Source organism: Sciurus carolinensis, chromosome 3 (genome assembly GCF_902686445.1).
Source record: "Sciurus carolinensis chromosome 3, mSciCar1.2, whole genome shotgun sequence".
NCBI lineage: Eukaryota > Metazoa > Chordata > Mammalia > Rodentia > Sciuridae > Sciurus > Sciurus carolinensis.
This window is the reverse complement of record NC_062215.1, coordinates 33,568,688-33,584,985: the sequence shown is the minus strand read 5'-3', so window position 1 is coordinate 33,584,985 and position 16,298 is coordinate 33,568,688. Positions and strand designations below refer to the sequence as shown.

The following is a 16,298-nucleotide window of genomic DNA, read 5'->3' as shown; positions in this document are numbered from 1 at the left end:
TGTTTCTCTGTAGTTTTTTTTTTTTTAATGCCTTTATTTTATTTATTTATTTTTATGCGGTGCTGAGGATCAAACCCAGTGCCTCACATGTGCTAGGCAAGCGCTGTACCACTGAGCTACGACCCCAGCCCCTGTGGCTCTGTTTTATAGCTTGCTTTTACTTCTAGGTAAAATCTCTAAGCCACAGTTCTGAAACTGGAGTGAGGATAAAGGTGTACTTCTCTCTCCAGCTTTAAAAGCTGAACTATGTAGGCAGTGGAGCAGTGAGCTTAGCTCTTCTTAGTTTGCTTTTTCTGCCCTCAGACCTTCACCTTATGAATAAGTTGTGGCAAGGGCAATTTGGGTCTCAGCATTTTCAGATGCTGCACCCAAGTTGAACCTCTATTCTCTATATGGATCTGGGCAGAAGGGAACCCTCACCTCTTTGCCACATACATCTAGACTGTGGCATCAGCAATAGGTAGCTGGAGGCAAAATGAGAAATACTGATGTCTTATTCCTCCTGGGAATATAGCTGACTCTTGGGAGCTGCAGGAAGTGGAAGATCTTTGTTCTTGACTGCACCAGTCTGGAGTGGGATTCCTGTTTGAATTTGACAGGAAAGAGGAGTGATTTGGATTCAGGTGCCACAGATGCACACTCTTATTTTAATGCTTTTTTTGTTTGTTTGTTTGTTTGGCATTGGGAATTGAATCCAGGGATTTTCTACCACTGAGCTACAGTCCCCAGCCCTTTTTTAAATCTTTTATTTTAAGACATGGTCTTGCTAGGTTGCTGAGGCTGACCTTGAACTCGTAATCCTCCTATCTCAGCCTCCTAAACCACTGGGATTATAGGCCTGTGTCACCTGGCCCAGCTTAATGTATATTTTTTGAGTTAGATATTTCTTCATTTGTTTGTTCTGTTTCAGTAGAATCACTTCTAGAATCTTTAAATTGTTGTTGTTGTTTTCATTTTGTGATTCTGGAGATTGAGTTCAGGGCCTCATGCATGGTAACTGAACTGCATTGCCACCACATAATTATTTTTTTAAAAAAATAACTTGCACCAGTTTCCTTGAAAGCAGGACTGCAGAGCTCCTTATACTATCAAGCTGGGAGATGATCTTAAGATTTCTTTAAATGTACAAAAACTAGCATTGATTTCTACTGTTCCAAATAGTACTTTGTAGTTTAAAATGTTTTTTAATATGAGAGTCTTTATGAGTACTAATAGCACCTTTTTTTTCCAGTTATTTTAGTCCTATAAAGTAATTAGAACTTTTATTCCTTAAACATTTCCTAATTTTACTATCATTAGGTTGCCAGTTCTTTGAACTTATAATTTCCTGCTTACAGTGGTTCTCAGATTTTCTTATTTAAAAATTAAATGTTGCCAACCCTGCCTTGATTTTAGTGGTTTCAGTTGGGGTTGGGTACTGGGAATTGAGCCCAGGAGTGCTTACCACTGACCTGCTTCCTGAGCCATTTTTATTTTGAGACAGGGTCTCACTAATTTTCGAAGATTGGCTTTGAACTTGTGATCCTCCTGCCTCAGCTTCTCCTGTCTTTGGGATTATAGGCTTGTGCCACCACACCTGGCTTCTACTTTGATGCATTTAAAAGTACATTTTAGGGCTAGGATTGTGGCTCAGTGGGCAAATGTTTGCCTAGCATGTGTGAGGCACTGGGTTCATTCCTTAGCACCACATAAAAATTTTTAAAAAACAAAGTTTTGTTTAAAAAATAGACTTCCTTTACAAAAAGTTTATATTTTAAATGGTTGTTTGAACAGTAACGTTACTCATACATATGATACTGACAGAAGTCATTATTTCTGCTTTTGGAAATATCCTGTCTTTGTAGGAGAAAGTTGGTACACTTCTTATAAAATTCTTTGAAGTGTGACAAAAATGTTAATTGTATTTACTATGTGAGAATGATGAATCTTGTTTATTAGGTCTGGAGAAAATGATGTAGAATACAACAACATGGAGTTGGAAGAGGGAGAACTCATGGAAGATGCAGCTGCTGCAGGACCTCCAGGTACAGAGGCCAAGCCCCACAAGCCATTCTGTCTTGTCTCTTTGCTGTTTTCTGATCAGACCATATTTTAGTAAATGATAGCCACTGCTCTGTGTGATTCATGGGGTTAAAGGTGCTATATCTTATAGTTTGGATTTTGGAGTGTATTACTAGTGATATCATTTGAAAAATGTTCTTATGTACTAGGCACTGTTTGAGGCCTTTATGTGTTTCTTATCTTATTTACTTATAAAATTTTGTGAGATAGGTTCTAATAATATCTACTTTTTTTTTTTTTTGCACCAGGGATTAAACTCAACGGCATTTGACTGTTGAGCCATATCTCCAGCCCTGTTTTGTATTTTTTATTTAGAGACAGGGTCTCTCTAAGTTGCTTATTAGCACCTCACTTTTGCTGAGCCTGGCTTTAAACTGGAGTCCCTCCTGCCTCAGCCTTCTGAGGTGTGCACCATCATGCCCAGTTTTTTTCTTTTTTAAACTGGGGATTGAACTCAGGTGCCTTACCACTGAGCCACATCCTCAGTCCTTTTTATGTTTTTATTTTTATTTTTTTTAATTTTTTTAAGTTGTAGAGGACACATACCTTTATTTTAAATATTTTCATGTGGTGCCGAGGATGGAACCCAGCGCTTCACACATGCTACCACTGAGCCACAGCCACAGCCTCAGCCCAGCCCTTTTTATTTTTTATTTTGAGACAGGGTCTAGATAAGTTGCTTAGGGCCTCACTAAGTTGCAGAGGCTGGTCTCAAACTTGTGACCCTCCTACTTCAACCTCCTGAGTACCTGTCATTACAGGCATGTCTCATGGTGCCTGGCAATATCTACTCTTTATAGTTACAGAATCTGATATATACAGAATTTTTAAAAGTTGCTGTGTTTCACAATTTAGAAAATGTTGTCTTAATTCAAAACCCAAATTATATTCTTTTCAATTTATGAATATTGTTTGTGTTAAGGCTTGGTTAATCAAGCCTTTGGGTCTACTTTGATGGAATGAATGCATTTTGTGAGAAGGGCATGAGTTTTTTAGGTTCAGAACTACTGCTGTAATTGAGCAATATAGACTGAGTAATTTATAGAGAATAAGTTTATTCAGCTCTCAGTTCCAGAGAATAGACTTTTAAGATTGGCCAGCTGCATCTTACGAGGTAGGTCTTGCTGTTGGAAACTGCAGATTACCAAGGCAGCATAGGGCATCATATGGGGAGACTTGATGTCCTAGCTCAGTTTTATCATCCTCCTTTTATAAAACCACAGTCCCATTGGATTAGGACCCTACCTTTATTGGTTTCATTTAATGTTAATTATCTCCCAAAGGTCTCACCTTCCAAGTACCATAGTCAGATTAAGTCTATACAGTGGGGGTTTAAATTTGAACATGAGTTTTGGTGAGAATTTTCTTTCTTCCTTTTCATTGTTTCCTCCTTTCTTTGTGTGTATGGTCTGGGATTGAACCCAGAATCTTGTACATACTTGGCAAGCACTCTAGTACTGAGTTACATACCCAGCCCTTATTATGTTTTATTCCTTAGGGTCTCTCTAAGTTGCCCAGGCTGCCCTTGATCTTGTGATTCTTCTGCCTCTACCTCCCAAATAGTGTGCACCACCACACCTGGTTTGGTGGGGATATTCAAAACATAGCATTCTGCCTCTAGATCACCAGAACTCACATTTTTCTCTCCTACAAAATACATTTGTACAAAATACATTATGCTCCAAAGGCAGAATTCATTTCAGCATTGACTCAGAAGTCCAGGATCTCATTTAAATCTCTATGCAAACTCCTTCCAATGGTGAGCCTATAAAATTGAAGCAAATTATTTACTTCCAACATGCATCGATGGGACAGGAACAGGTTAAACATTCTTATTCCAAAATAGAGGCAGGCTGAAAGAAAGGCCTTTCAACTGAAAGCATGTGCAAAATCCAGGTCAAACAGTAAGTTTTAAACTCCAGAAGAATTACTCTCTTCTTATGTCACCTCCTGGACACATTCGGACAAAGGAAGGGAAACTCTGCCTCTGTGCCTTCACTGGACCTGGTTCAAGTGGCTATACTCAGGTTGCATGCTGGTTCCTGAGGCTCTACCTTTCTGGAGTCTCAAAATCTGCACTCCTGTTCCCACACATCCAGTGAGCATACTGGTGCAGAATCTCTGTGGTGGTTCCATCCCTGTAGCAGGTTTCTGCCTAGCCTCTGAGACAGTTAGGTAGAGGTTGCCACACCCTCATAACTCTTGCAGTTTGTGAGCCTACAGACTTGAACACCATGTGAATGTGGATACCACCAAAGCTTCCCGTTAGCACTCTCTTGAGCACAGCCAGAGTTACACGTAGGCCCGCTTAAACCACTGCTGGACGGCTAACCACTGTACAAGGATGCAGAGAATAATCTTGAGGTGGCCGTTGGCAGCAAGCCTTTGAAGAGTGCCCATTTTCTGAAACTATTCTGTTCTGTTAGGCCTGAGGGCCTTTATTCCATTATCTTGATGATTGATAATTGGCTTCCTTTTATGGAGTTTGTCTGTCTAGCAAATGGAAAGCCATATCCTCAGTATTCCCTTCTGAATACACTTCTTCACTCTTTTGGAGGGTAGGCTGTGAATTTTCCAAATCTTTACACTTTGCTTCCATCTTAATTATAGATTCCAGCTGTAGGTCATGCTTTTGCTTCTGAATCTTGCTGTTTGCTATTAAAAAGTACCCACAAAACTATTGGAATATTTTGCTTAGAATTTTCTTCTTCTAGATACCCTAGGTCATCACTCTTGAATTCTGTCTTCAGTAAAGTCCTAGGGCATGGACATAGTTTAACCAAGATCTTGGCTACTTTACAGCAAGAATAGCCTTAATGCCAGTTTCCATTAAAACAGTCCTCATTTCCATCTAAGACTACATCAGCCTACCTTTTACTGTTCACATTTCTATCAGCACTCTGATCATGTTCATTTTGTCAATTTCTTAGAAGTTCCAAACTTTCCTTAATCTCATTGTTTTTTGTTCACACCAAGGTTATATAAACTGCTCTAGCCTACTTCTCTAAATTCTCCTAACTTTTGCCCATTGCCCATTTCCGAATCTGCTTCTATCTTTCAGGTATTGTTATAGCAGCAACCCCATTCTCTGTATCAATTTTTTATTCTTGGTACCGGTTTTCTACCAGTTTTTGTTGCTATAAAAGAATACCTGAGGCTGCGTGATTAATAAAGAAAAGAGGTTTATTTAAGTCACATGTTCGGAGATCCAAGAACATGGTAACAACATCTGCCCAGCTTCTTGTGAGAGCCTCGTGGCAGATTGCATCATGTTAGGAATGTATGTGAGAGTGGTAAGTGATAACCTTCCCTTTATAACAACCCACTCTCATAGTAATTAACCCAGTCTTGAGAGATCTAGCTCAGTTTCTCAAAGATGTTAATTAATTCACGAAGGTGGGGCCCCCATGGCCTAAAAAAAAAAAAAGCCCTAACACTTCTCAGCTGTTACATCGGGAATCAGATGTTAACATGATCTTGGGTGGAGTCACTAGAACCATAACACCCATATTGCCCTTATTTTGAGTGTATTTTGTCGGGGGAGGACATGTATTCTTTGCATACTTGATTAATTAAGACCTCTTTCTTTAGCATTTTAACTTCCAACCTAAAGCACTATACTCTTCCTGTTCCTCACTTTATTTGGGGGTGATTTTTTTTTCTTTTTTTTTTATTACTGTAAACAAATGGGATACATGTTGTTTCTCTGTTTGTACATGGAGTAAAGGCATACCATTTGTGTAATCATAAATTTACATAGGGTAATGTTGTTTGATTCATTCTGTTGTTTTTTCCCTTCCCCCTCACCCCTCCCACCCCTCTTTTCCCTCTATACAGTCCTTCCTTCCTCCATTCTTGCCCCACTCCCTAACCCTAACACTAACCCCTATTTTGGGGTGATCTTGTCCATCCCTGTATTTTAGTTATTCATACTGATTACTCTCCAAGTTGTATATGTTGCCTTTATCCCATGTAGCAATTCAGTGTGTTTCAGCATCTCAAATACTTTCTACCAACCACCTGTGAGCAATAGTTATCATCTTAGTGATTGATAGTTTTATATATTTTTCACTTCTTCCTCTCCCTCAAACTCTACCTTTAATATATTACCATGGTCTGTTGATTCTACCTCCTCCATAGTGCATAAATTGATTTTACTCCCATTCCTGTCTATTATTAGTTCAGGCCTTTTTTTCCCAATAGCCTCTCTTGTGGGCTTTTGTATCTTTTCCATTGTATTTCCCACACCATGAACTGGAATGAAGGGTTTTGTTTTCTTTCCATTAATAACTTACCATGTTACTTCTCTACTTTAAAAGCCTTTATTGGACAGGCACAGTGGTGCATACTCAGCAACTGGGAAGATCATAAGTACAAGGCCAACCTTGGCAACCTTGCAGGACCTTGTCTCAGAATAAAATACTTAATGGACTATGAATGTGGATCAGTGGTAGAGCACCCCCAGATTCAATCTCCATACCAGAAAAGAAAAAAACAATCAATGTTTCAAAAAAATAAGTCGGTGATGGGGCTGGGGTTGTGGCTCAGTGGTAGAGCACTTGCCTAGCATGTGTGAGGCACTGGGTTCAATTCTCAGCACCACATATAAATAAATAAAGGTTCATCAACAACTCATGAAAATATTTAAAAAATAAGTCAGCGAACAAAAGCTGAATTAGGATGAGATAGGGCAGAGTCTGAAAATGCTTTTTTGTTACATACTAGCTACGAAGGTCCATTTCAAGTCTGGAATGGTATTTCAGAACTACACAGTCATCTGAAGAGTCATGTCATCTAAAGAATTGGGGTGTTAGGGCAACTGTTAGAAAGGAGGTCAGTCTTACAGAGAAACTAGGTGTCTTAGTCCATTTTCTGTTACAGTAACAATTCCTGAGACTGGCTAATTTATATAGAAAGGATTTATTTTGGCTCATGGTTGTAGAGGCTTGGCAGAGAAGAGCACCAGTATCCATTCATTTTATGGTAAGGCTGCACTGCTTCAGTTCATGGTAGGTATCAAAAGAGCAAGCCGATATAATTTCAGATGAGACAACATGAAAGGTAATCCTGCTTTACATAAACCCACTCTTGCAGTGTTATGGTTTGTGTCTTAAATGTCCTCCAAAGACTCATATGCTAATGGCTTGGTTGCCAACTTGTAGTGTTATTGGAGGTGGTACATCCTATAGGAAGTATGGGGCCTAGTGGAAGGAAGTTAGCTCTTGGGGGTACCATTGAAAGGGATATTGGTGCCCTCACCCCTTTTTCTTCCTCTCTCTGTGCTTGTTGGCAGCCATCACATGAGCAGCTTTTTTCTGCTGTGAGCTGCCCACCATGATATCTGCCTTGCCATAGGCCCAAAACCTATACTAAAACTCTGAGCCAAAATAAGCCGTTTCTCCTTTATATTGATTTTCTCAGGTATTTTATCACAGTGACAGATAGCTAACATGCTGACATCTTACACCTAATCCAGTTCCATGAGCGGGAGAATTTATTCTTGAGAGCATTAATACATTTGTGAGGGCTCTGACCCCTTGAACCAAACATCTCTCACTAGGCCCCACCTTGCAACACTGCCATATTGAAGAATTAAAACTAGCGTGAGTTTTGGTGAGGATAAATCATATTTACTAGGTATAAAGTGAAATGGTATCAATAATTTCATTTATAAGTATCGGATAAGGAGATACCTTGAAACAAACACTTATTGAGTCAATTGTATCCCATAAGAATTGCTTATGGTTTATCAGTTATTTTCATGTAGTTGAAAAAGAGAACTTCTGTTTTTAAAAAAGTGCTGAAAAGATTGTAGGTATTATACTAATTGATAACATTTGCTCATTAAGTCAGCTTTGCAAGAAAAATCTAGTTTTTATTTGCTGACCATGTATGATTTATGAAACATGATAATACTTGAGAGGAATAGGACACTTCTAGTTGTTATTAAAGAAGATTTTTTTTAAGGTTACTTGTTCCACATGTTTAATGGATGCCCTGTATACATCAGGTACTGCATTGTTCATTGGGATTATAAGAATAATCATCATCTTTCCTAAATGAGAAACCAACACTAAAAATCCAAAATCTCTAGAGTTCTAAATATTTATAAGGATGTCCCCAAATATGGGTTGGATCAGCAAATTGGCAGTAGACATTAGTAAGGAAGCCATATTTGATCCCCAACCTTTTTTTTTTTCTTTTTTTTGAAACAGTTGGCAAGGCTAACCTGGAACTTGGGATCCTTCTGCCTCAGCCTCCTGAGTCAGTGGGATTACAGGCTACTGCATACAGTGATCCATTTATTTTTTGAGGCATTCCATGTTTTTGCTCTGTAAGCTTCAAGATCAGTTATCTGTTTATAATTATAGCGACCTTATTCTTCATAATAAAAAGCTAAAAGCAACTCTAAATTATTTTCCAAGGAATAGAAATATAAATTGGATATATTCATATACTGGGATGTTGCACAGAAATAGTGAAGATAAACTGCTATATTACAGTGGTATAGATGAGTATGATAAACATGTTGAGCAAGAAGCAGGGTATAAGAATCCATTCCCTGTTAATATTTTTGTATAAATTCAAAACAGGCAAAAGTAATTATGTGTTTAAGTTAGGATGAAGGTGCCTGGCATGGGGGTTTATACCTATGATCCTAGTGACTTGGAAGGCTGAGACTTGAGGATCACAAGTTCAAGGCCAACCTGGGTAACTTCCACCTTGTCTCAAAATTGAAAAGGACTGGGAATGCAGCTAAGTTATACAGTGCTTCTGTGTTCAATCCCCAGTGCATGGGGGTGAGGGGATTACTTTTGGGGAATAAGAGTAGTAAACAATTTTAGAAGACATGGTAAGGGGGGTGCCAATAATCTATTTTTTCATTTGGGTGTGACCACTTTGTATATATTTGTTAGACTCTACAGTTACATATAAGACACACATACCTATATATGTATACATATAGAATGTAACAATATTAACTCTCAGAGGGGGAAAGTGAAATAGATGCTAAAGCTAATGATGATTATGTGGGAAAATAATAGTAAGTAAAAAGATAGGAACACATGAACAGGGAGTACTAAAGTGTATAAACCACCAAGGAAAGCAGTTTTTGTTCAGTGATGAGAGTAATTTACTAGAAAAATAGAAGCAAGATGGGGTTGATGGTTGCTCTTGGATTCTAGGTACACTAGTCACTGTACTAGTGTACATCTCTCTAGCAGTCTGGTTTCCTTGTGCTTCTCATTATGAATATGAAATCCTAAGAGATTTCTAGATATATATTCAAACACCATTAACTACTTTTTTCTTTACAAATACTTAAATTTGTGCAAGTATATACATTTTCTACATCTCTCTCTCTCTCTTTTGTTTTGTTTTGTTTTGCAGGTAATAGCCACAGTTATGTGAGTGCCAGTAGCAGAATGTCAAGAAGAGCACATTTATGCTCTGCCGCTACTAGTAGTTTATTAGACATTGATCCTTTAATCTTAATACACTTGTTGGACCTTAAGGACCGGAGCAGTATGGATAATTTGTGGGGCCTACAGCCTCGCCCACCTGCTTCACTTTTGCAGCCCACAGGTAATATAATAACAATAATAATTATTCTTTTTTCTGTTGCTCTTGAAAAGAATTGTTCAATTTTTTCCAAGTATTTCATCTAAGTGTTGGAAAATAGTGAATTTCTGTCACAAATTGATTTTTTTTATTATATAAGAATGACATTAATAGCAACCAGATTATTATTTTGTTATTATTGCCTAAAAGTATTATCTGCAAAAACAAATTTTAAATGCTGGAGCCAGGCATGGTGGCACATGCCTGTAATTCAAGCTACTCAGGAAACTGAGGCAAGAGGATTGCATGTTCAAGTTACCTGAGCAACTTAGTGAGACTCTTTCTCAAAATAAAAAATAAAAAGGGGGGCTGGGGAGATAGCTCAGTCGGTAGAGTGCTTGCCTTGTAAGCACAAGGCCCTGGGTTCGATCCCCAACACCCCAAAAAAAAAATAAATAAAAAGGACTGGGCATGTAGTTCAGTGGTAGAGCACTCCTGGGTTCAATCCCCAATACCATAAAGAAAGAAAAAAAAGAATCTTGAAGAAGATTTTAAATGATTTGCTACTTACATTGTGCCTGATTGATGGTTTGATTCATGTGAAGTAGTACAGTTGTCCTCTTTGTGAATGGACGTAAGAGTTTTTTAGGCCTAACTTTGAAGTGGAACTGTGCATCCGGATTGAACACAGGAAAAAAAAAAGTTGTTTATTCATGCTGTGGTGTTCCCCACTACTGAAGAAGGAAAAGAAGAAGAAAGTCAGGGAAATCTCTCTTTGTGTATGGTGGTGGGATGGTACTGGAGATCAAAACCAGGGCCTTGTGCTTGCTAGGTAAGCCCTCTACCACTGAGCTACATCACTAGCCCTGAGGTATAATCCTAATGACCATCTGTTTTTATTGAGTATGAGGAAGATTAGCCAAGTAGAGACTTTTAGACAGAAATAAAATCAAGAGAACAGAGTCATAGAAGCCGAATAAAAATAAACCATCTCTGAGGGAAGGTTAATAAAAGCTAGTGTTACAGAAAGATCCAACTTTATCTTTGTTGAGAGGCTTGCTTGGACTTCGATGTTTATTTCGATTCTTTCTGTATTCTTTTTTAAAAGTTTTTAAAATTCTTTTTAGATATGACAGTAGAGTGTATTTTGACATATTATATACATATGTAGAATATAACTTATCCTAATTAGGATCTCATTGTTGTGGTTGTACATGATGTAGAGTTACACTGATTATGTATTCTTACAGGAACATAGAACAGTTATGTCTGATTCACTTTATTGTCTTTCTTAATCCCATCCCCCCTCCCCTCCCTTCATTCCCCTTTGTCTAATCCAGTGAACTTGTTCTCCTCCCTCCCTTTGTGTACTCTTTATTTCAACACGTAAAGTTAGTGAACATCCACTGTGTGTCAGACTAACTGCAAGCCCCTGTTTTTTCTTCTTTTGGGGATTGAACCCAGAGGTGTTTTACAAATGAGCCACATCCCAGTCATTTTTTTTTTTTTTTTGAGACTGTTTTCACTAAGTTGCTGGCTTTGAACTTGTGATCCTCCTACCTCAGCCTCCCAAGATGCTGAGATTATAAGTAGGAACCACCATGCCTTGCAAGTCCTTTTTCTAACTACTGTGCTCTAAAAGGAGCATCTTAAAAGGTATCAAGTAATGAAATTGAACCAGATTTTAAGATACATGTGCCAAGTAGAATTAGAAAGTCAAGCTGGGTCAATTCTGTGGAAGGCTTTTCATGCTAGCCTGAAGAGTTTATTCATAGTAGGCAGTAGAGAGCAGTTGTTCATTTTAGGAATGAATTAGTTGATAGTATATTTTAAAAAGCTGATAATGCTGAGAAAGCTATGAGAAATGGAAGTTTAGTCAGGGTCTATTTAGGGATTTATTTAAGTCATTCCTGTAATGAGAGGGCAAATTCATTCATTTTTATTTATTTGCTCAGTCATATACTTAAAAATATGTGAACTTTGGGATAAAATTTTCAGACTTTTCATTAAAAAGTTCTCCTTGGGAGGTATATGGTAGAGTTTGGTGGTACAGTGAAATGGGTGCTTAGAGTGCAAAGGTCATGGGTATGATTCCTAGCGCACACAACCCCCTGCCCCAGGAAAAAATTCTTTTCAACGTCTAGGGAATACTAATCAAGGCCATTTAAAAAATTAAGATTTTACTTATAACATGGCAGTGATACTATTTAAAATTTGTTGAAGTTAGGGTTAATAGGACTTGGTACCTAATTGGAATGTGGGTCAAGAGGACTGAAGGACCTTAGGTGAGTAGGAGAAGGGTGGCATCATTGACACATATGAAATCTGGAGGAAAAGCTATGGAGCTTTGTCCTTTCTGAAAGCCATGTGCAAATGACATAAAAGAAATATTGTTGAGACTTTTTGAAAAAATTTTTTAGTTGTACATGGACCTAACACCTTCATTTTATTTATTTTTATGTGGTTCTGCGGATGGAACCCAGTACCTTACACATGCTAGGCAAGCATTCTACCACTGAGCCACAACCCCAGCCTCCGGTACTCACTTTTAATTAACTTTATAGCTTAGCACATTCAAGAAGTCTTTTTACTTTGCAGTGTGAGATCTTTGAATTGTTAAGCTCCCTTAGTCCCATAGTTACACTTTCCTCTCTTTGTACTCATGTAGTACTGAAATTGATTTCTTTCACTTTTCCCAATTGGATCGAGTTTTATGAGGGTCAAAACTAGAGGTTTGTATTATTCATTGTTGTATCCCTGCCCATTATTGTACCTAGCATTTAAGACAGGCTCAGAAATATTTACTGGCTTATTATCAGATCATGGGAGTTTGTCTGAGTCTTTTTGTATTTTCCCTTTGGGGGTTTTTACTTACTTCCCTAGCCCCATTCTTAATCACTTTATAGTAAAAATAAACTGAACCACATGGATTAAATTTTCCTCCTTGTCCTTGTACAAGGAGGGAGGCGCCACAAAAATTTTGTTCCGAAAATATTTTTAACCTAAAATATGAAGAGATCTAATATCCACCCTTAAGTTGTATATATTCTATTGGTTTGTTTTCTCTGTTTTAGGTAAGCTGGTCAATAGAACTATAATCTATAGAGTAGAACAGCAATGCAAATTTAGGTAAGAATTAACTAATTGTGAGGGGGTAGTTGGTACAGGTGCCTGCCTGAAGGAGGAGATATTTTAGGTTTTATCTGATGAACAAAGGGACTAGGAAATATGAAAATAATGAAAGTGTGATAGAAAATGGACCGTATATTAGAGTTGCAAGTATAGGTTGTGTATTCCTAATCCTAAAATCTGAAATGTTCCAAAATCTAAAACCTTTTGAGCACTGACATGATGTTGGATTTCAGATCATTTTGAATATCGGCTTCGTGAGTTAGGAATGCCCAGCTGGTAAAATCTGTGGAAATATTCCAGAATCTGAACCATTTCTGGTCTTGGGCATTTTTTTTTTTTTTTTTTTTGGTACTAGGGATTGAGCCCAAGGTTGCTTTGGGTTCAAGCTACATGCCAGTCATTTTTATTTTTTATTTTGAGACAGTCTTGCTAAGTTGCTTAGGGCTTCACTAAATTGCTGAGCATGATCTTAAACTTGAGGTCCTCCTGCCTCAGTTTCCTGAATAGCTGTGATTACATGTGTGTGCCACCCTGCCTGACTTGATCCTGAGCATTTTGGATAAGGAATTCTCAACCTATAACTCCAAAAGTTAGGGGTACATTGTGAATAGAGGTAGAAGATAAAGCCACTGACAAATAAGGTAGATTAGGGGAGTGTCTGGTGTGCCATGTCACTACTTCCCTACTGGTATGGAGTGCTATGTTATACTAAGCAGAAAATAATAATCTGATTGGGGTTTTAGAAAACCTCTCTAGCATTTTAGTGGATAATCGATTGGATGGGAACAATGTCACAGATTTTTTCACAAACTTTGAATCTTTGGAGCCTCCCAACATCTGTTGCTGTATATTGCCTTCATTATATAAATAAACAAATGGACTCAAAGAAGTTGACAGTTTATAGAGAGTTACTGTAGCTAAATAGTAGACCTGGAACCAAATCCTGGCTTTCTAAAATCTCTGGTCGTGTTTTTGTTATGAATGTTTTCAGCTCTAAATAACAAAATGGTACTAAATGACAGCTTAAATAATTAAGGCACTTAATTCATGCATGCTAATTCTGGAGGTGGGTGATTTCAGGTTCATCCGGTATTTGGAAGCAGGGCATCAGATGATTTTCCTGTGATACTCTTGCCGCTTCTGTCCTGGTAACAACTGCCACAGTTCCAGGTATCATGTATCACAGGAATATGTTACTAGCAGGGAGTAAAGGACAAGGTAGAAAAGAAACCTTTTCCTGCAACCTGGAGAACAAAGTTTTTAATATCAAAATCTTTTGGCAAGGCAGAGATGTGGGGGATTGGGAATGGTTGTTGGGTGAACCACAGTGTTTACCTTTTAGTGTTTTTTGTTCTTATTGCATTGTCTAAGCAGGTTTAGCATTTCTGCAAATAAGGAATTTGTTTTTTGTCTAGTAGGTTGTCTGTAGGTCCCCTGGTTTTGTTTTTATTGTTGTTTTTGTTTGTGGTACTGGAGATTGAACCCAGGGGCACTTTGTCACTAAGTCACATTCCCAGCCCTTTTTATTCTTTAATTTGAGATAGAATCTCATTAAGTTGCTTAGGGCCTAAATTGCTGAGGCTGACCTTGAACTTGGAATGCTCTTGTCTCAACCTCCTAAATTACTGGGATTACAGGTATATGCCACCATGCCTGACTTGTTGTTTTCTATTTTGACTGGGTTTCTTTTTGAGTCTATTATGTATTTGTGCTGTGCTGGGGATTGAACCCAGGACACATACACTGAGCTACATTCCTGGCCCTTTTTCTTTTTTCTTTTCTTTTTTTTTTTTTTTTTTTTAAGATGTTGACAGACCTTTATTTTATTCATTTATTTATATGTGGTGCTGAGAATTGAACCTAGTGCCTCATAACATGCGAGGCAAGTGCTCTACCAGTGAGCCACAACCCCAGCCCTGGCCCTTTTTTATATTTTTATTTTGAGATAAAGTCTTACTAAATCCCCCTGGCTGGTTTTAACTTGATTTTTCTGTGTTGGGAAATCCCAAGTAGCTGGGATTGCAGGTATGCATCAATACACTGGGCTTTTTTTTTTTTTTTTAAGAAATCTTGCTATGTGGCCTGAAAATTCTAAGCTCAAGGGTCCTCCTGCCTGTAGCTGTAACTATAGACGTGTGCCACTATGCCAACTAATGTTCTTTGACTTCAAAATTTTTACTTCTTGGGGGCTGGGGTTGTGGCTCAGTGGTAGAGCATTTGCCTAGTACTTGCGAGGCACTGGGTTCAATCCTCAGCAGCACATACAAATAAAAAAATAAAGGTATTGTGTCCATCTGCAACTGGGGGAAAAAAAAAAAACAAACTTACCTATTGCCTTTAATTGCAGTGGCTTGGGAGTCTGAGGCAGGAGGATTGCAAGTTCAAAGCTAGCCTCAGCAACTTAATGAGACCCTGTCTCAAAATAAAAAAATAATAAGGACTTGGGATGTTGCTCAGTGGTTAAGTGCTCCTGGGTTCAATCTCTGGTACCATAATTTTTTTTTCTTTTTTAACCTTTTTCCCTTCCTGTAGTATAACAGAAGTATTAATCTCCTTTGTTTGTATTTTTTAATATTTGGGTAGGGGGAGAAGAAATTAAAAACAATTATAATTAATTTCTCTTGGAAGAGAGAAAACACTGTCCTAATTTAGTGACTATAAAGATCCTGTAATTGTAAATTTTTAAAATTATGTTCTGTGGTACTTAGCAGGTATATCTAACAATGAAGCAAATTCTTAGAATATATATGCATGTATGCTAATATACATACATATAAATATGTATGGCAGATTTGACTAAGTGATTTCTAGGTTTTTCTTTTTCAATTTTTTAATTGTGAACATATTAAAAACTAGAAATTTTGAGGGAAGCGGAGAAGTATAATCTATATAATATAGTATGGCAGCATTTATACTTCAATAGGTATCTAATTGAGAGTTGAGTGATCATAATGAGACTCAACTACAACTTTGTAGGTGTGAATAAAGTTAGGAAGTGTGAGTATCCTTATTTTCATTAATAAAATTTAATGCATTTCTGTTTTTGATACTACAGCACTTTAGCTTATCAAAATTGCATATATTTGTGGTACAAAATGATGTCATAAATGTTAGAATTTATATTAACATGACTTGTCACTTTGTCTCTGAAGCGTCATATTCTCGAAAAGATAAAGACCAAAGGAAGCAGCAGGCGATGTGGCGAGTGCCCTCTGATCTAAAGATGCTAAAAAGACTCAAAACTCAAATGGCTGAAGTTCGATGTATGAAAACGGATGTAAAGAATACACTTTCAGAAATAAAAAGCGGCAGTGCTGCTTCTGGAGATATGCAGACAAACCTTTTTTCTGCTGACCAGGCAGCTCTGGCTGCTTGTGGAATTGAAAACTCTGGCAGGTTACAGGATTTGGGAATGGAGCTCCTGGCAAAGTCATCAGTAGCCAGCTGTTACATACGAAATCGTAAGTAAAAAAAGTTCCTGTTAGTGCATCTCTCTTCATATTATTTGAGAAACTGGATTGAGAAAATAGATGACTCATTTT

At 37.7% G+C, this 16,298-nt stretch overlaps 1 protein-coding gene across 7 annotated transcripts in view; it reads left to right on the top strand.

The window, feature by feature from the left end:
• The window catches only part of Trim37 (tripartite motif containing 37), a 180,169-nt gene that overhangs the window by 84,851 nt on the left and 79,020 nt on the right, over nt 1–16,298 (top strand). For 6 of the 7 annotated variants that reach the window (XM_047542821.1, XM_047542826.1, XM_047542825.1 and 3 more), the window contains 3 exons: nt 1,939–2,024; nt 9,454–9,648; nt 15,909–16,217. In XM_047542821.1, the coding sequence (XP_047398777.1) occupies nt 1,939–2,024; nt 9,454–9,648; nt 15,909–16,217 (590 nt within the window). The remainder of the gene's footprint in view (nt 1–1,938; nt 2,025–9,453; nt 9,649–15,908; nt 16,218–16,298) is intronic. The other variant, XM_047542823.1, reaches the window with a different exon arrangement.